A 21949-nucleotide genomic window follows, 5' to 3' on the forward strand; every position below is an offset into this window, starting at 1 on the left:
GAAAACAATGGCCGCATGGTTGGCTTATTATATATATATATGCTATCAATCTCAATGAAAGGTGGGAGTATATCTCCCAATGGCAATGAAAACAATGGCCGCATGGTTGGCTTATTATATATATATATATATATATATATATATATATATATATATATATATATATATATTATATGTACAAAACCGACGGAAGACTTAAGCCAAATCATGAATTTTTTTTTTTTTTTTTGAAATATCGTGGCTCATTCTAGAATTATATATATATCCTAATGAACAATCTAACATCTAACATGGATACACAACGGCAATTCTAATTGTAAAATATAAGTAGAATTTTAGGATCAAAATCAAACTTCTAAACAACCTTATAAACTTTTAATTCTTTGTTTCTAATTGTGAGAAATCATACCTTGAACAATCAAATTGCCTCTTCAATGCTCCAAGGAAAAATACACCTTCTAGCCTCCTTAGTGTGATGAAACGTTTCTTATCAAAACCCTAATTATCTTTTCCTCTACCTTATATACAACACATCAAAGATGTGGGCTTAGTGGGGTAGTGGGCTGTAGTTTAAAACCCACTTAAACTTACCTCTTTAGTCTCCAAAAGGCCCATAAACATCTTCCTCTTTTATTTATTTATTTAATTATTTAAGCTACCGCACTAAATTGTATGCATTAAAACTTTAATCTTCTTACTTATTTTGTTACACCACAAAATTGTCTACTCCCATCTTACTATGCACACACATAAAGTACCTCAACTCTTTATTAATAATGACGATGACGGTGATGATCATAAAATCAAATCAGGGTATTACACTCTTTCCCCCTTAAAAATTAGTTTAGTCCTCTAAACTTGACGTACCTTATTCCTTGAATTGAGTGAGATATTAGTCCACCAAATTAGCATCACCAAAACGCAATACTAGCCATAATATGTATGAATGACAATCTTAAAAAATATCTTCCTTCTTAACTTTGAGTTGATGGTAACTTGATTTAAGGACAATCTTGGGTAATCGATATTTATTCCTCACAGTCATCCTATTCAATAGCCTATTGTCAATGCATAATATCCTTTCCACATGAAAATACACTATTGAATACAACCCTTATTTAGAACTCAAAAAAATATCCTAATAACCAATCGACATTATATCATATCAAAATCTCAAATCTTTAAGAGAATTAAGTCAGCCATTACTTCCTTGTCTACTATCATAACCACACATTACTTGCATAAACTCAGCAAACATTATTTCACTTAACAAGGAAAAAAAAAACAAGGAGATGGTACCTGACTTAGTTTCCTCATCACTTTGCCCAGTAATAGCAAACACTCGCCCTTGGATTTTTGGCTGTTGATTCACATCATTAGGCTTAACCATCATCTCACTCTTCAAAGCTAGGCAATCTTTGACACGATGCCCCATTTGTCCACACTTAAAACATGCCCCACTTTCACGATAGCAAACACTGTTATGCTTTTTACCACACTTCGAACAATTCTCTATTACTTGTTGCACCACGTTAGGCTCTAGTTCTATTGTAGTCTTCTTTTTGAATGGTTTGTCATTTTCATTTTCTTTTTGAGATTCTTCAGGCTTGGATCTCTTTTTATTTTGATCTCGAATTTTCTGATAGTCTTCACATTCCTTCTCAACAACTTTTGCCGTCTCCACTACCTCAGAGTAAGCTTTCAATCGTAAGGCCGCCATCCTAGTTCTAATACTTGGTCGTAGTCCCCTTTGGAATTTCTTAGCCTTCCTAACATCATCAGACACAACATGAGAAGCAAATCGAGCCAACTCAGTAAATTTAGCCTTATACTATAACACCGTTTTATTCCTATAAGTGCACAATTTGTACTCGGACCCAACCGCGTGATGGATTCAGGTCCAAAAAGCCTCATACAATCAAATTTATAGAGCGTGGGCTTGAAACCTAGGTTTTAGGGATATTGGACAACAGATAGGTGGGCTAGATTGCCACTATCTACACAATTAATGGATAAAAATAACAGAAATTCTCCTCGGACGTAAGCCAAGGATGACTTGTATTGCCTTTCTTTCTTCAAACAATAGATTAAAATTGAAGATGATGTGTACAGTGCTTTCTTTCTCTCTCTTTTTTTTTTGTCCGATCCCCCGCTCTAATGCCTTTTTCGTTCTTTTATATCACTCTTCTTCTTCCCTTCATCTTCCACGTGTAGCACAAATCACCCAATTAGATACTTGTCCCATCCGCCACCCTATGAAGTCTTCAAACAATAGTTGTAAACCTGGTCACTACCGTTCAGAGGTCATTTCCCCATTAATGTGGCCAGAGAGGTAGGTGTAGAGCCTTTAATGCAATGGTAGTAGCTTTCTTCAAGATATTTCTCATTCGTTATTCCTCTCTATAGTTTTTTGTAGAATATATCTGCACCCAACAGACCTTTCAGAATTTCCTTCCAAACATCCTGATGTGTCATACAATCTTCACCTGACTCGGCCAAGGAGATGCCACTCCTCAGATAATCCCTATCAACCTTGCTCGAAGAGGTAAATACCCCCAAATCAGGCCCAAGGCCCAAAAGCGTATTTTGGCCATCCTGCCCCTACAATTCCCTTGAATGAGTTCCATAAACTCCACTTCTTTCTCATCCCGTACACTTTCTGGAAAATATTTCTCATAAAAAGCATCAAGGAAAACAGTCCAAGTCAATATCTCGTCTTTCTCAAGTGGCAAAGTCTTTTTAGTGGATCTCCACCAATGCTCTGCTTCCCCTTTCAGTATAAATGAAGCAAAAGAGACTTTTTGTACCTCAGTGCAACCAACCACATCAAATATTTTCTCCATTTGCATTATCCAAGTCTTTGCTTCTGTAGGATCAGGGTTTCCCAAAAATGAAGGAGGACCCATTTTCCTGAATTGCTTAATGGTACATCCTTCAATTTCAGCATCTTTGGACTTAGCTGTCCCACTAGTACTAATATGTTTTTCCACCACCTCAGCAAGACTTCTAATAGCATTTAAAACACCCTCAAGGTTTTCAGCATTCAGCTCAAAACTAGAACGGGTAGAATTGCGGGGTGGCATTTTCCTATAACCAAACAAACAACACTTTAGAGTTGGATAAACCTCAAAGAAAAATCATAGTAGACAAGAGATACTAAAGCTTTTACTATTCTTATGATTCTAAGCATATAGGCACACTGCTTCTAACAATTATCAAACCCATAAAATACCCTTTGACTATCTAGTGATTCAAGCCTATTCTTCCACATCCTACAAAAAAAACATCAGAAGTCTTAACTGTCTTAACGACCCAAGAAAAAGCGCTAGTCACATCTACGCTATACCTCAAAAGGACTAGTCACAATTGAGGCTCCTTGCAGTTGTTAATAAAGCTCAGTTCAACCTAGTAAATACCCGATGTGGGACTCATCACACACCCACACACATCACACAATCAATCAAATTGGGGTATCACAATCTCCCCCACTTAAATCTCTAACGTCCTCGTTAGGGCCCACTTTGTGAGGTAGTGTCTCCGAGCCCACACGGGATTATCGGGCCGGCTTTGATACCATATGTAATGACCCAAGGAAAAGCGCTAGCCACATCTGCGTTATACCTCAAAAGGACTAGTCACAATTGAGGCTCCTTGCAGTTGTTAATAAAGCCCAATTCAACCTAGTAAATACCCGATATGGGACTCATCACACACCCACACACATCACACGATCAATCAAATTGAGGCATCACATAAATTCTTTTCAAATGTTTTATGAACTTATATCATTGTTGGTTCTAATTATTTAAATTTCTCATTTAAGGTTTATTTATGTGCCATCTCCACATACGAAAGAAGTGCTTTCTAGTGCCCTTCTAGATACTTTGTTAGAGTGGAATATTGATAGGAAGTTATCTATTATGACTATTGACAATTGCAGTACCAATGATGCAGTTATAAAAATTATCTTAGATAAGCTTCAACGTGGTGCACTTATTATGCGTGGATCAATGTTGCATATGCGTTGTGCAGCACATGTTCTTAATTTGATTGTTTAGGATGGTTTGGATGTAATTGGATCATGCATTGAAAAGGTTCAAGAAAGTGTGGGATTTTGGACTGCATTAACAAAGAGAAGGTAGAAGTTTGAAGAGACATCCCGACAAGCACATGTTGAATGTACCAAAGAACTAGGCCTTGATTGTAAGACTCGTTGGAACTCTACCTATCTCATGCTTTCTACTGCTATAAAGTATCAAAATGTTTTTTATCGATTGAACATATGTGAGTCGTCTTATAAGTGCATTTCAACGGAGAAAGAATGGGAGATGGCAAGTAATATATGTAAGAGATTGGTAGTGTTTCACAAGGTTACAGAGCTATTTTTAGGTACCTCATACCCTACAGCTAATCTTTTCTTTCCTAAGGTGTGTGAAATAAAAATAGCTTTGAATTCATGGTTTACAAGTGCAAATGATGTGATTAGGAGTATGGCATTTAAAATGTTGGAAAAATTTGATTGTTATTGGAATGTGATTCATGGTGTTATGGTCGTGGCAGCCATTTTAGGCCCAAGATATAAGATTGAATTGGTAGAATATTATTTTCCAATAATTTATGGTGATGAAGCTGATAATGAAATTCAAAGGGTTAGAGATATTTGTTATGAAATGATTCGTGACTACAGTTCTGGGAGAATGAGTAGGGAAGGTACTCGTGGCCCTTGTGTGGGAGAGAATTCGCAAGTTAATGACTCCTTTATGGACTTTGAAAGATATCTTAGTCAGAAAAAAAAGGGGTGGGAATATTAAATTGGAGTTGGACCATTACCTTGAGGATGATTTAATGCCAAGAACTGTCGATTTTGATATTTTGGCATGGTGGAAATCTAACGGGCTAAAGTCTCTTACTTTGCAATGCATTGCAAGGAATATCCTTGCAATTCCAGTGTCAACTGTTGCCTCAAAGTCATCATTTAGCACAAGTGGTCGGTTGTTAAGTTCACATCGCAATAAACTTCATCAAAAGACTGTGGAGGCATTAATGTGTGCTCAAAATTGGTTATGGGCTGAAATTAATGGTAATTAAATTTACTAGTTTAATTATGCAATAATTTATGTTGCTATAGTCTTTATTATATTTTTCAATAGTTTGATTGAATTTATTTTATCTTTTTTTTAGGTTCTTCATCTACCATAGATGGAATTAAAGATACATTCCAAAATTTCCAGGATGATTATGATGATGAAAAAGAAAGTGGTGTCACAATGATGGAAGAAAGTGGAGATTCTTTTTGAAGAACTAGGCAATTTTTATTTTGTTATGTATTAGGAGTTTGGATTTTTTTTATTGTGTCATACTATGAGATTTTTGTTGTGACATTGTCTTGTCAAACATTTAGATAATATTATTTAGCTTTTACTAAAAATTAGTTTGATTTGATAGGATAAATTTATTTATAAATTCAAGTATATTTTTAATATTAAAACATGTCATTTTATCTGAAAAAATGGTAATAGTTGTAGGAAAAATTAATAAGAAATAAAGTTTTACGGTGTAGGGCTGGGCTTTGTGGGTCTTCGTAGGGCCTTAAGAGGCGAAAATGGGGCAAGAAAAATCTATACAGGGCGGGGGCGAAGATCCCATCCTTCGGCCCGGCTCGGCCCAGCCCGGCCCTGCCCATTGCCATCCCTAATTATTAGAAACAAACTTCATAGATTAAAAATTCTTTTAAAAAATAAACTTATAAATTAATGTGTCGTCAACCTAATTTGTTTGTACATACAAAACATTTTATAAAAAAAACACATGTTACCACCGCACACCCTTGGTGCGATGGTCATTCCATAGGTATAAGTGTTTGTGGAGTGTGGGGGGCAAGAGTCGGGGTTCAAGTCTCCAGGAGAAAGCTTCACACACATATACACTTAGATTAGGCTAGAGTAAAAGTTCTATCTTATAAAATAAAACAAAAAACAAAAAAAAACACACATGTTTGCCACCTGTTTCCCAATGATAGGGTAATATACACGTGTCTTCAAAACTAGGAGTAACATTCCGTTTTTATACTTCAAACACGGCAACAAAAAGGAGAAGATAGACATCAAAACCGTAAAAAACGTACTAAACTTATATTGTTCCGCTGCACCCTACTATTCTATACGTCAAAGCACAACTGCACGCGCAACACAACTATAGGCTACTATTCTAATAGTCAATTGGGATCTACACAGAGCTTAATAATTCTTATAGGTCCAGTTAGGGCACACATTAACCATTTATTTTGAGAAAGATTTTTTTAGGAATTGAAAAAACTGTCAAAACAGTTAATTATTTTTTTGTTTTTCCATAAAAAGTTTCTTAAAATAGTTTACTAATGTATGCCCTAAGGGCACACGTTAGTAAATCTCATTCATATATACTACTAGTCATCGTGGTTTTAAAAATCAGACCGATCCGGTTCAACTAGTTTAATTAAAAATCGGGTACTAATTTGGTCTGATAAAAATACCAAAAATCAGGAAAAATTGAGAACAAGAAGCAAATTCAGTTTTGCTCCCAGTCCAATTTTTAAAATGTCTAGTCTTTTATTGTCAAATTTTATTGTTTCTAAATTCCAATTTTTGCTAAATCTCTTCCATCTAATATTATATATGCATCCATTTTCATGTACCTGCATATCATTTAATATTATTTTATTGAATTTATTGTCTTTATTTATACAATATATTTGCATTTGTCATGTAATGTGTTAGATTGTTAAGAAATTTCTATATGGTTATTGAAATAATTTTCTTTGTTAAGTAGATTATTTCTATATGATTGTAATTTGTTAAATAACTTTAGTCATCTCCAAAAAAAGCATATGACAAATATTTCAGTATTTTTTTTGGCGAAGTTTCAAAATATAAAAGTATTATACACGTACTATATATATACCGTTATTTTCCCGTTTATGTTTTTTTTTTTTTGCAGACTTTTTAAAACATACTTTTTAAAAAGATGCCGAATTATATCACTCCACATACTTACCATATTATACATGTAGCATATTTTACTAACTATGGTCATCAATTACAAAAAAAATAATAATTTAAATATTTATTAATTAGGTTTTTTAAATCCACCAATCACATTTATGGTAACATCAGTTTTTACTTATTATGTAATGAAATTTATAATAAGTTTAATATTTTCTTATCGATTAGAAATATCACTAATTGTATATAGTCATAGATTCAAATATTCTCATTAATTTTTTCACCTTTGATGGCTTCCACTAAATTCTCTATGAGTAATGTTAGAGATACTATAAATTCGCTAAAATCCACAATTACCACACTACAACCCATAGACAAGAGAAGAGAGGTGAGAGTTTGGTGAGAGAGAGAATAAAAATAATAATAAATTCCTTTTCACCTCGAGTACTTCTAGGATCACAAATTATTTCACAACTTTTTTGCCACAACTTTGATCTGTCAGAATGTGAGTAGTTAATTATCACTTATACATAAACTCACTATTTTTTTTTCGTCAATCACACTCTGCCATGTAACAATTGTGGCAAGAAGTTGTAAAAAATTTTGTGATCCTAGATTTTTTCTTTCATCTCTTGCTACAACGTTGTGTTTAAGCACTACAGCAAATTGTAAAAATTATTTGCAAATGCCTGACTGGATTTACAGGTGTTTTGTGCATTTTTGTTAGCAAAATTATATATTTTGCGTTTTTATGGGTTTTACTTTACATCACCCCATAGGAATGCTTTAATATTATGGACACTATAAAGATATCCTATTGGTTTTGCTGAAAGTAGAGTGAGTTATTATGAATGCACTTTTTTTTCCTTGATAACTGTTATTTCATTCAACAATAAAACAATTAGCAGTCACCATTCAAGCATCATCAATGACTTTAGGCAGACTACACTTATTGAAACAAAAGGACCAACTATACTTAATGGCAAACTTTGCAGCCACATGAGCTGCAGAATTACAGCTCCTACTAGTTCAGCGAAACTGACAATTCAGTAAGGACTTTCTATGGTGAAGGATGTTACTAATAAAAGTTGCAATAGACCAGTCAAGTTGATATTCATTGGACTTTCTCCCTCAATGATGATCTGCTTCCAATTTTCACCAATATCAAGTTGGATCGCCCAAAGCACAGCTGCATCTTCTGCTTGTAAAAGAGCACACAGATCATGACTTTTCGTCCAAACCATTAGGACATTGTCCTTTGCGATCTCTTTTCTATATTCCGGATAGTACCCAGCGAGTCTCCGTGGCCACCATTGTCCTTTGTGATCATCTTTAAGGAGCATAACCAGGAATCTTCTCCAATTGTGGATCTTTCCAAGCAAAAGAAGCTGGTTGGGTCCAAAACTAGTCTGACAATATCTTCGTTAGAGGAAATTGGAATGCAATCAGATTTAAGACTCCAGTAGCTTGCACACCAGATTGCTCGAGAAACAGTGCAGTTGAAAAAGAGGTGGCTGCTAATTTCCATGCTATCCCCACAAAAAACACTGATAGTGTCTCCTGAGCCAATTCTTTGGAAAATGTCTTCTTTGGTAGGCAAAGCATCTTTGTTCTTTCTGCGGCTTTAAATATGCGTGCACAAATTTCTTTTCTTGTGGTCGATTTAATTTTGGAATTTGATTAAAAATTGAAAGGCAGAGATGGTATATATATATATACATAGTAACTCAAATGAACAGTGAACTAAAAGTAAACAGAATTATATTCAAAGCCCATGTTCACCTTCGTTTTCTTAATTAGATCAGATAAAACAAAAGATTTAGCATATACTTCTATGAGTTCACGATTACGATCATTTCCATTAATATGTTAATGCTATTTGCTGGCTTTGAGAATTTAGCTCAAATTTGCTATATCTCACTTCACTTCCTGCAAGGTTAATAGATTCTTCTATAATGGCCTAGAGCAGTTGGAAAATTTCTTCAAGATATAATATTAGGCCTTCTTTCAGACAAGTTATTCCATTATTACCAAAAATGTTTCTAAGACGACATTAGTTCTAAGCACAAGAAAAATTTTATAGGTTAAAAATCAAGATTGAATAGTCAAGAAATCATATAATGAATTAAGGCCAGTTGTTTTTTGTTTTTTTGTTTTTTTGTTTTTTTGTTTTTTTGTTTTCAATCTCAAACACTAATCATAATGTGTGTATTAGAGCAGTAGAAGAAAACATGTAGGTGAGATACTCAAAGTGCAGCTGCAAGCCTGCAAGTCTAGTGCACAAGAAATCTCAAACTTATAGTCGTGTAGATCTCTTAGTAGGAGATAGGATCCTTCCTTCTTGTCATGTATTGAAAGAACAAACATTTTCTCAAAAAGTTTGGAGAAAGTTTTGATTTAATAAATCATATGCTTTAATACACATAAATAGTTTTATAAATCGTCACATAATGGAATTAGACATGATTCATTCAACTCAGTTAAGAGACAAATTGTCCATTAATGTCAATTTATTGAATTGCATTTAGCTTTGGCCATGTTTAACATGAAAAATCCTACCATGAAAAATCTGAAAATATCTAAAGATTATTTCTTTGTTGAACATCATACATCTCTCTTACTGCAAATTTATGTGGTACAACAATTAAAAAATCATCAAATCTTCCAAATATAAGAAAAAATGTGGGTGAATTGCCGCATTGTTGTAGAGGGTGAATGGATTATGGTTGTTGTTGCTGTTTTTTTTGTTTTTCTTTTTGAGAAAGGAATTTATAAGTGTGTAAGTTATCCAAAAGGTAATATGGTTATTCAAGAAAGGAGAAAACAACACTATAATTCAATAATTCATACATATATTTTAACTCCACGACAGACACCATTCTAAGGCTATCCTATAAGATAATGGCTCATGATCTTCTTCTGATTCTTAGTAGAGAACAAATGCTTTATTAATTTCTAAAATACCTTGCAGGCAACACAAAGAAAAATTACAGAATATATACTACAACATACTGATTTTGTTGTTACTTCTAAGACAAGTTTATTTAAAACCATGGCATATATTAAACTAAAGAGAACGTCAAACTCACCAAATTAGAGCACCCCTTGAATGCAAAAATATCTTCTTTTCCTGGGTCTTTGATTACTCCTCATCGTTTCGTCTTGTTCTCCTTAACAAACCTTAGAAGCCATTTAGGTATTCCTCTTTTAAAGTTAAACACAACACATCCCATAGCTAATCCAAACAACAATCCACATCCATAGCCTATTAACACGACCTTCCAATCAAATCCACTAGCAAATATAGAATCATTATGTTCTTGCAATATTGATGGTAGTGGTGGTGATAGCAGCTCATTAGTACTACAGTTCACTGATAATGGAAATCCACACAATCCCAAGTTCCCATTGTATGAGTTGTTCTCAAATGTATCAAATTGCTTGCCTTGAGGTATGGGTCCAGTAAGCTGGTTTTGTGAAAGGTTTAACATGGCCAAAAATGTTAGGCTTGTCAATTGGATAGGTATACGTCCAGTGAGCCTATTTGAAGAAAGGTCCAAAGATTCAAGTCTTGATAAATTTGCCAATGATAGTGGGATATGGCTGGTTAGGCTATTATGGGAAAGGTTAAGCAATCGAAGAACTGTAAGCTTTCCAAGTACTTTGGGAATCTCACCTTCAAATTTGTTACTTGATAAATCAATTGCTGTGAAGATGGTTAAGATTCTCTTTAGTTTACTCTGCAGCCCTTTCACAATCAACACCACCGATTCTTGATAAGAACCATCACTCAAATCTTGTGGTTCATGTTTATCTTCATCCTTGATCTTCATGGCATTCATATTTTCAAAATAATTTATTGGTAAAGGACCAGTAAACTTATTGTGAGAGAGGTCAAGAATTAGTAACCTAGAGAAAAATATCCCACTAGTGTTATGATTTCCTATAGGACCATGGAATCTGTTGGACTTCAAGACAAGAGCATGTATGTTGTGAAGAGCTTCCAACCAACAGGGGAAGAAATCATTTATCTTGTTATTTCCAATGTCAAGAATTTGTAGGCCATTGAAAACTTCCCACTGGTATTATGATTTCCTATAGGACCATGGAATTTGTTTGATTTCAAGACAAGAACTACTAAATTGGGAAGAGCTCCCAACCAATACGGGAAGAAATCACTTATCTTGTTATTTCCGAGGTCAAGAACTTCCAGAGTTTTACAGTTGATCAAAGATCTTGGTAATGGCCCTTCTAAATCATTGTCACTGAAGGCAAGATATTGCAAAAATCTACTATTTGCCAATGTAATAGGGATGGTCCCGTGAAAGCTATTCATTTGCAAATCTAATTCCCGAAGATGGTTGCTGAAGTTTCCCAAACATTGTGGAATTTTACCACTGAGACCATTATTAGAGATATCTAATCTTTCGAGGAAACTTACGTTGCAGATCATAGGTGGGATCTCCCCAGTAAGTCTATTGTTTGGGATGATAAAGTATATTATAGAAGTTGGAAGTTGCACTAAACTGCCCAAAAGCTGATTATCACTCAGTTGAATAAACTTCAGTGACGTGGCTTTTGAAATCTCTGCTGGTAATTCACCAGATAAGCGGTTGTGTCCCGCATATAACGTAGCAAGAGACTTGGCGTTTTTGATATCAGATGTAATTGGGCCTTCGATACTATTCCACTTGATATCAATATTAAGCAAATGTGGTAATCCCCAAATTCCACTTGGAATGGTTCCCGAAAGGGAATTATTGTTGACCCTGAAATCAAGTAGAGTGGAACAGTTGGCGTAACTGGCTGGAATTTCACCGGTGAGATTGTTGCCGAACATGGAAAGCACACTCAATGTACCTTGCTTGCACATATATGGCGGAATTTGGCCGGTAAAGAAATTCATGGACAAGTTGACGATATATAATTTTGCTGAGGAGCCAAGGTTCTGAGGCAGGGGACCTGTGAAGCTGTTATAATATAGAGAAAGGTTCACAAGCTTCTTGAACTCACCGAACTCGGCAGGCACTTGGCCAGATAGCTCATTTTCAGATAATCGTATAGAAACCAAGTTATTCAAGAACCTCAACTCAGACAAATCGCCTTCAAGATTGTTCATTGAAAAATGAAACACCTCAAGCTTCGTGAGATTTCTTAAACCAACAGGAAGTTTTCCCATGAATGAGTTGTGGGAGAGGCTAAGCTTCCTGAGGTTGACTAGGTTCCCAATCTCGACCGGAATTTTCCCTGTCATGTTATTGTCCTGAAGCCCCAAGTAGATTAGCTCCTTAAGTTTGCCAATCTCTGCTGGAATTGTTCCGTGGATGCTGCAGTTGCATAGGTCAAGCCAAGTCAGGTTGGTAAGCTGTAATACCTCTTTTGGAAATGGAAAAGGATTAAAAGGATTATTGCCGAGGTATAGCTGAACAAGACTGGTCATGTTTTGAAGTGATTTCCATGGGAAAGTCTGGGACAATCCGCTTCTGTCCAAATACAGATACTGCAGTTTAACACAATTTTTCAAGTCGTCCATAATTGGACCGTTCAAGTGGTTGAACCCCAGCGAGAGTTTTTCCAATGATTGGAGCTGGCATATGAAATCAAGAGGAAGAACCCCTGTTAAATTTTGGTGTGAAAGTTTGATTTTTGTAACGGAACCCTGTGAACTGCAGGTGATTCCAGTGAAATTGCACATGGAATTGCTGGATTCCCAAGAATTGAAGGCACTGGTGTTTGATGTTTGAAGAAGGGTGGATTTTAGTTTCATAAGAATTTGAAGGTCATCCGATCGGATCCCAGAGAGAAGGAAGAAGAAGCAAAAAAGGAGATAGAAAGAGTAGAGAGGTGGACGCGACATAGATGCTACTACTTTTCTCAAGCACCTTTGGTTTTCTTGTACTGATAGCATCCACGAAAGGTTTTTGTATATACCATTTACTTCCAAAAGACCTGAGGAATGAAATAACGACTTGCAAGAGGACGAAAAAAATTCAAATTAGAAACATTTGTGAGTTGTGACTTTGTTTCAAACAGACTGACAACAGTAGCATCGCACCAAGTAATGCTGAACTACTCAATTATCTTAAGAAAAAACAGAATTAAGTTTCAACCATGGACGAATGGGATAAGGTGACAATGGTTCTTTTTTCCATAAGGTGTAGACTTTTTGGGTCCCAAAAATGGTGAAAAAGGGCCAAACTTGACTCTATAAATTGGTTTTGGACAAGTTGGTTGATTTCTCCTCTGGAAAATGGAACCCGGGAGCGGGAGGGGGTTTGAAGATAATCATAATCTTAGCATTAGTGAAAACTAGTTTATTTGAAAAAAAATATATATATATATATATATTTGGGAAAAAATTGAAACAAAAAGCAAAAAGCATTAAAAGGGGAAAAAAACTGCCTTTACTAACATGGACTCTTGAAATGCAGGAGCAGTGTCAAAAATTAAAGGAAAAAAAAAAAAACCTTGATTTTCTACGGTATAGACAATGTGGGTTTGTTTGTTGATGTTAGAGCATCTACATCAGTGGATGCAAAGTCTTGTAAAATGCAAAAAAACCCTTCATTTTACACATTTTGACCAAAAAAACAACCACATCAGTGGGTGTAAAATTGTGCATAATTATGAATAAATATACAATTGCTACAGTAACCGTGTATATATACACGGTTACTGTAGCACGTGTATTTAATATTTTAGTAATTTTTTCTCTCACCTTGTCTCTGGTTGCTCTCACTCTCTCCCCACTCTCCGTTATTCTCATTTGATCAACTCATCAACTGCCGCCGATCAACTCACCAGACCAGCACGAAGCCTGATCAAATCGCCGATCGGTTGGTTTTCCGATCTTGGTTTTCGGATCGAGTGATGATGATGATGGGACCACCTTAGTTCGCTGCACTCTTCAACCACCTGAGTCCCACCCTTCACTGTACAACCTCCCCCAGCAACCTCAAAAATTCACAACAGAGGACAGAGCTCACAGAAAAATCAGAAAATGGCAACAACAAAAGTCATCAACACCGCTCCAAATTTTCCACTTCAGCTTCTTCTAGGAAATCGCTCCTCGTTTCGGATCAAGTGATGGTTGGGTCTGTTCACCGATCGGGGTAGTGATGATGATGATGATTTGGTTAGGTATGTTTGCCGATCGAAGTAGTGATGATGATGGTGGTTGGGTCTGAGGGAAAGAGAGAGGCAATAAGTGAGAAAATAATAAAAAATGGTGAAAGAATTAATATTTTATTGAATAAATGTGTAGAATAGATAAACTAATGTGGTTGTTTTGTAAAATTGGATGTGTAAAATAGAAAAAGTAGGTTTTTTGTGCAAAATAAAAGGAAAATTTGCACCCCACTGATGTGGATGCTCTTACCACACATTTGGCAACAAGCATTGACTGTAAGTCTTGTAGATGTGAACCTTGCATATTTTGGGCCCTTATCCAGTGACAAAACACATTTTACTTGTAATTAGGTAGATCTAAGTTGGGTTTAATGTATCAAGAAGTGTGTTGCTCAAACATAACAAGTGGTATCATTAAAAACAAGAAAATTGATTAAAGACACAAGTGAAGAAAAGTTGATTTAGTGAAACTTTTTTCTATATTCAAATTCAAGATTTTTTTTATTAGAATATAGAATAAAGAAAATGAAAAGTAGATACACCACTTTTTGAAACCAAACAGGCATCATCTGAGTAAAATCAAAAGTTTATGAATGTGAGTTACAAAATCTAAGTAAAAGAAAAAGGTGTGGACATTGTTTTTCTTCTCAGTGTTTGCTTTCTTGTCTAAGGCACAACTTTCTTAGAAAATATTTGTTACCGTTGTTTAAAAAACAGTTTTCAGTATTTAAACAATATTATACGTATTTTCACACACTTTTTTTTCACCAACACGTATTTTCAACAACTACAAACAACATTACTAGATATCTCTTCCCAAATGGGCCATATTTTCTTACCCGAACGAAATTTCTTTCCCTGCACACTAACGTTAAGGGGGTGTTTGGATTTCATGTTTCCGTAACTCATAACTCTGTTTCCATCACCCATAACTCAAAAATGGTGGGACCCATGACTGAGAGGCTTGTTTGGATTTTGTTTCCAGTTATTGTTTCCATCATCCAATTCTCTGATTTTTGAGTGATGAGTTATGAAAACTGAAAACACATTTTAGGTGTTTTCAGTTTCCAAAACTCAATTTTTAATGGCATTTTGGTAATTAAATCCACACTGAAGGACCCACGGTCAAAGAAGTCACGTCCTTGCTTTTATTTATTTATTTTTTCCTCTCATTTCTTCTTCACAGACTCACTCAACTCAACGACTTTTTTTAGATTTCATGTTTTCTTCTTCTTTCTTCTTCACAAACTCGCTCCAACGGCCATTTTATTTCTTCTTCTTCATTCTTTTTTCTTTCTTTTCTTCTTCACAGAAACACATGGGTAACTTTATCAACAAAAAAAAAATCATTGGTACCAATTTCTCAAACCCAGAAAATCAAACCCATAAACACATGATACCGAATCATACACACTAACAAACAAACACAAACCCATAAACATGTTCATCCACACAATAAATCTAAAAATTTCTTCTCCAAACACAAACAAAACCCAAAAGTAAGAAATGAAAGAGAGGAAAGGGGCGGAGAAAAGGGGTGGAGATCGGCGCTGTTTGGACCCGGAGAGGTGGGGATCGGTGTTGTTTAGACTCGGTGAGGTGGAGATCGACGCTGTTTGGACCCGGTGAGGTGGAGATCGGCGATGTTTGAACTCCAGGTGGATATCGGAGTTGCACGAGATGCAAAGCGCCGCCTCGTCGGCCTTGCACGTGACGGACACCGGAGCTTGCTTTTTGTGCTTTGCTCTCTGCTTTAATTTTTTGAGCTTTGATTTTTTTTGGAGCTAATAAGAGAGGAAGAGGATGGTGGGAGAGGCACTCTATTGAAGGGGTGAAGGGGAGAGGCAATCCGTTGAAAGAACAGAAGGGTCTGACACTTAGCTCAGGTATGGGACCCATAGAAAGGTTGAAATATTTGAGTGATGTGTAGTGAAAACAATTGCCAAACGGGTGGGGTTAGAAATTTGGGGTATTTTAAGTGATGAGTGATGAGTAATGGGTGATGAGTGACGAAAATTGAGTGAGGAATGATGAGAGGCACAATAATATGAATTTTATCATCTAAAACTACAAGTAAAACAAAAATTTATGAATGTCATAACTTTTAAGTGTGTCAAAAAAGAAATGGAGACATTGATTTGCTTGTCAATCAATGTTTGTGTCTTGGAATTGTTTCTCGTGTTGGGCACAACTTTCTTCAAAAATTTGTTTCTTGCGAGAACTAAATTTCTTCCCATTCAAACTAATGTTAAATACACTATTAATAGTTTTTTTTTTCTTTATATGATAATATGTTGCGGAAAATACCATCCACATCAAGTCAAAAAGAGCGAGGCCTTGGCCCAGGATTTGCTAATCATTTGACAAAATAGGAGTTGTAATTTCTTACTATGCTATACACTGGGTTAATAAAAAGTAATTTCTTTCCATTCAACATAACTATACACTGGGTTAATAGAAAGTAATTTCTTTCCATTCAATGTAACATTAAATTCACTTAATATATATTTTTTTCTTTATATGATAACACGTTGTGGAAAATACCATCCACATCAAGTCAAAAAGAGCGAGGCCCTGGCCTAGGATTTGCTAAACATTTGACAAAATAGGAGACATTGTAATTTCTTACTGCGTGTATACACTAGGTTAATAGAAAGAAATTTCTTTCCATTCAACCTAACGTAAAATTCACTCAATAGATTTTTTACTTTATATGATAACATGTTGTGGAAAATACCATCCACATCAAGTCAAAAAGAGCAAGGCCCTTGCCTAGAAATTACTAATCATTTGACAAAATAGGAGACATTGTAAATTCCTACTGTGCGTATACACTAGGTTAATAGAAAGTAATTTCTTTCCATTCAACCTAATGCTAAATTCACTCAATAGATTTTTTTTTTCTTTATATGATAACATTTTGTGGAAAATACCATCCATGTCAAGTCAAAAAAAGTGAGGTCCTGGCCCAAGATTTGCTAATCATTTGACAAAATAGGAGACATTGTAATTTCTTACTGTGCGTATACACTAGGTTAATAGAAAGAAATTTCTTTCCATTCAACCTAACGTAAAATTCACTCAATAGATTTTTTATTTTATATGATAACATGTTGTGGAAAAACCATCCACGTCAAGTCAAGAAGAGTGAGGCCCTGGCCTAGGAATTACTAGTCATTTGACAAAATAGGAGACATTGTAATTTCCTGCTGTGCGTATACACTAAGTTAATAGAAAGTAATTTCTTTCCATTCAACCTAATGCTAAATTCACTCAATATATTTTTTTTCTTTATATGATAACATGTTGTGGAAAATACCATCCACGTCAAGTCAAAAAAAGTAAGGTCCTGGCCCAAGATTTGCTAATCATTTGACAAAATATGAGACATTGTAATTTCTAACTGCGCGTATACATTGGATTAATAGCAAGTCATGTGCTTTATGTGTGAAGCGTTGGGTTACGTGTGTGAGTAAAGTCTCACATTCAATAGTAATGAGAAGAATGAGTGGCTAATATAATATAATTGAATACATACTCATTGGGCTTAGGCCTTTTGAGTTAAAATGTGTCTTTATAAATTATATTAACTATTCAATGAAGCTCTCTAAGGTGTTTATCTCCCTAACATGAAAAGGTGAAGCAATTATTAACCAAAATTGTGATTATTGAGAATGCCTTTTTTGAAAGTTTCATGAATGCGAACCAAAGTTTTAATATTAAACATTAATTATTTGGGTTAAAGTGTGTCTCTATAAATTATATTAATTATTAAAGGAAGCTTCCTAAGGTCTTGATCTCCCTAACATGAAGAGGTGAAGTAATTATTAACCAAAATTGTGATTATTGAGAATGCCTTTTTTGAAAGTTTCATGAATGCGAACCAAACTTTTAATATTAAACAGTAATTATTTGTAGGAATAAGAAGTCATTGCAAAATGGGTAACTAGTGGTAGTTTGTTCTAAATTTGACATTCTCACCGCCTCATTCCATAAAAGTTGTTTTGCTTAGTAGTTCTTTTTGCATAAATTGAAGGAGTCCTTTCACATTTTGTCCAAAGAACTAGTAAGTCTGAATGATCGACCTTAAAATTTGAAGTAAAATGCTTGTTAGGAAAAAATAAGTAACAAACTAGTGTTATGTATGGAAATGTGTTGTGGTGCGAATGTGTGAATATTTTTTCTTTAGACTCTGTTTAGCTAGAAAGATGGTAAAGTGAGAATTGGATATTGTTAAGAGGATAAAAAATATTTTAGTTTTTATCATACTTGTTTGGTAAGAGGTGGGTTCCAGTTAGCTCAACTGGTAAAGTCTCTGATGGTTGAATAAGAGATTTGAGGTTTAATCCCTACCTACACCAAAAACTGATTGGTGTCTTAGTTCGCCATAGGTTGAAACTCTCTCAAAAAAAAAAAAAAAAAAAAAACTTGTTTGGTAAGAGGAATAGAAAAGTAGAAGGGTGGAAATTAAATTCATGTTATGCCCTTATTGTAGTTAGAAGTAAAGGGATAATATGGATAATAATGTATTTTCGAAACCATAACACATTTTCCTTCTAATTTGGAATGATACGTTTTGGTGGACCCTAGTAATAAACTTAGCATTCAGTATTCCATAATTTTTGTTATTAAAAGCACTAGCCACAATAGCGCTATAAAAAAAAAAGTTTAGTCACAATTAAGGCTCTTTATAGTTGCTAAGAAAGTACTAATCAACTCGGTATATGTCCGATCACCGATGTAAGACATAGCATACACTCATACAATACCAATTGATATCTCAGTCTAGTGATTAAGAGTAATCATTATAGAGTAGACACCATAAATTTGAAATTCTATAGCATCTATATTTGAAATTCAACAAAAGAGACTTTTGCACAATTTGTTGAAGTGGTTGTTTGTGAATAGTGGGGCAGGGGGGGGGGGGGGGGAAGTAGTGCCTCCATGAAAAAGTGATTTGTCCATTATTCATTATCGATCACTTCACCAAATTGTGACAAAGGTTGTGCAAAAATTAAATTGTGTCCTTAGACTTATTGAACACTAAAAGGCAATGCCTACTCTTCTATTATTTTTCCAACAAATAATCCTTATCAAGCACAAAACATTAATATATTATTTTGCTAATATGTGTCTAGTAGATAACACCTCAGGGAGATTCCAAATAAGGTATTAATATTAATTTTCAAGTGAGATTTCAAATAAGGTATTAATATTAATTTTCAAGTTTAGATTTTCATTCAACTATTTGTAACTTATTATTTAATAAATGATCACTATTTACAAAATTGGGCCTAATATTTAAATTGAAGGGTAAAATACTACTTTAGTCCCTAAACTTTACCAAAAGTTTGTTTTTTGTAACTAAACTTTAAAAAGTTCATTTTCATCCCTAAACTTTGTTAAGAGTTTTTTCAATAGTTTAGAGACAAAAATAGGGATGAAAAAAGAAATTTTTTCAATAGTTTAGGGATGAAAAACAAACTTTTTGTAAGGTTTAAGGACATAAATAAAACATTTTCAATAGCTTAAGGATGAAATATGAACTTTTCAATAATTTTGAGACAAAAAATGAACTTCTTAAAGTTTAGGGATGAAAAACAAATTTTTGATAAAGTTTAGGAATTAAAATAGTATTTTACCCTAAATTGAATCAAATTTAAGTGCATAAATATCACGTTAAATTAAAAATAATAAGCAAAATCCCAAAATTCAAAATATATCAAACTACAGTTTTTAGAGTTCAAAACTTTTTCCTTATCTTTTTCTTGGTTTTCTCCAAACGCAAAAATCATAGGTAATTCAAAGAAATATACCACTTTGTAGGCTAGAAGGGCCACACATTAAATTGCTGGTTGAATTAATTCCTATTATTATTTATCCAATACTAATCAAAATAAGCTAGACACATAAATTATATATTACAACTTAGTTAATTTGCTGAATGAAACCATGTCCTAGTATTTTAAGACTTGTACTAAAATAATAAAAAATTTCTGATACGAACTTATCAAGAAATTGCTTTCTTAAGATGGCTTGAATCCATATGCCACGGAAAAAACTATAAATTTGAGATTCCAATTTTAGCTTTCTTGTGAATGCTTATTAAAATTGTTATGTTTTTAATGTTTACTGTTTGCTGATTCCATGGCATATTTCCATATATTTTGGATATTATTTGTACTGTAAATCTAGATAACGCAAGCTAGAGTTGAAGCTGCAAAAGTACTGAACAAGGTATTTGGGATGAGCATAGTCAAAACTCGGTCGATAGTTAGAAAGTAAGAAACTCTCATTATCTCCAGAGATTCAAGCTACCCAAAATACAAAGATCACCGTTCATGTTGTTATGGTGTGAGATACTAAAACCACATGGACTACTGCAAATCTTGAATTTCAAATCTTCATTATAAGTTGTAGAGAACTCTGGAATAGAAAATTAAAAACTAATATACCAATAAATCTAAAAAGCTTCATCATTGATTATTACTAGTGTAATAATCAATGATGAACAGATAATTTGGTAATATTTTATATAAGACAGTTTTGGATAGTGTTTGTAAGGTTGAATTTATTCAACCATGTGTTGGCTTTATTCTGTGCCAAATTTGCTTGTAATTCAGTATTTAGAAACTCTGTATTTAGCTGGGAATTATGTAAGAGTTGTGTGTGAGAGAGTGTGAAGAATTGATCAAGAGTGTGCATTAAAGAGGCTGAAGCTCGCGACTGGATAGCTCACGACTGACTTGCGATTGGCCACCAGCCAGAATCAGGCACACATGTGGAGCATGCAGGAAGTTGAAGGGTCAGGACAGCTGGATCACTACAGGACAAAAAGTACAGTCTGGCCATTTTGTTTTCTAACGACTAGAACTCGCGACTCATCCTAGTCACAAGTGACTCGCTAGAACACCCTGTTTTGTAAAAATGACTTTTCACATTCCTTCTCATACCCTACTATAAATACCCTTATACCCACGAAATGAAAAGAGCTTCTAGAGAGAATTTTGAGAGAAAAACTCTAGAGAAAAACAAGATTGACTCATCCACAATCTTAAACATTTGATTCTCCAAATCCCTCTACTCTCACCTTCTCCATTGTCATACCCTCGAGAGGATCTTTAGCCAAACCTTTACCTCACCACATTCATAGCTATGAGAAGGTTATTGGTGCTTGGGAAACAGTTCAAGAGAGAACCAATTCATTTGGTTGATGTAATGGGCTAATTGTGGGATCCGGTAGGCTAGAGAAGACAAAGTTAGGTGTAACCCTATTAGAGCAAGAAGCTTAGAGGGCTTAGGTGCATCAGGTAGTTTAGGCTTGGAGGGTCTATTGCTATTCATGTATCCCAACAGATTTTCTAGTAGATCATTTTACCGCTTGGAGGGCGGCAAAGAGGTTTTTCGCGGAGTACTTCGGTTTCCTCTTCAATAATACATGCCGATGTTATCTTGTATTTGCTTCTCTTTATCCCTTACTCTTTGCTTTTAATTACTGCTGAGTTGTGATTAAAATATGCCTTAAAGTAGTTTGCATATTTGGGTATAGCTTATATTTATCTTTCCCCACATATATTGTTTGAATATAAGCTTGTGAAGTAAAATTTGAATTTGGGGTCTAAACATTCACAAGTATTTTATACACTAAGTGAACTTTCAGTGTTGTGCATATATTATAAAGAAAAAGTATACTAAATTAGAGTAAAAAAACATATACATTTTGAGATATTAAAAATGAGTTTTGTAGTTTCTCTGCATATTTATAGCCTTTTCAAGGTAAGATTAATTCTTTTTTAAGATCATGAAACCAAAAATTAATGCAAAAGAGTAACCGGACCATA

The 21949-nt window shown here is 34.5% G+C and overlaps 1 protein-coding gene across 1 annotated transcript; it reads right to left on the reverse strand.

Moving 5' to 3' along the window:
* Positions 1–8026: 8026 nt before the first annotated feature.
* On the reverse strand, positions 8027–12837 carry LOC142639358 (uncharacterized). The gene is made up of 3 exons (XM_075813551.1): positions 11508–12837; positions 10161–10728; positions 8027–8399 (listed from the first exon to the last, which is right to left on the reverse strand). Exons 1-3 carry the CDS (start codon positions 12835–12837, stop codon positions 8027–8029), a joined length of 2271 nt encoding a protein of 756 aa, XP_075669666.1.
* Between the last annotated feature and the right edge of the window lie 9112 nt (positions 12838–21949).

Source organism: Castanea sativa, chromosome 6 (genome assembly GCF_040712315.1).
Source record: "Castanea sativa cultivar Marrone di Chiusa Pesio chromosome 6, ASM4071231v1".
In the NCBI taxonomy this organism is placed as follows: Eukaryota; Viridiplantae; Streptophyta; class Magnoliopsida; order Fagales; family Fagaceae; genus Castanea; species Castanea sativa.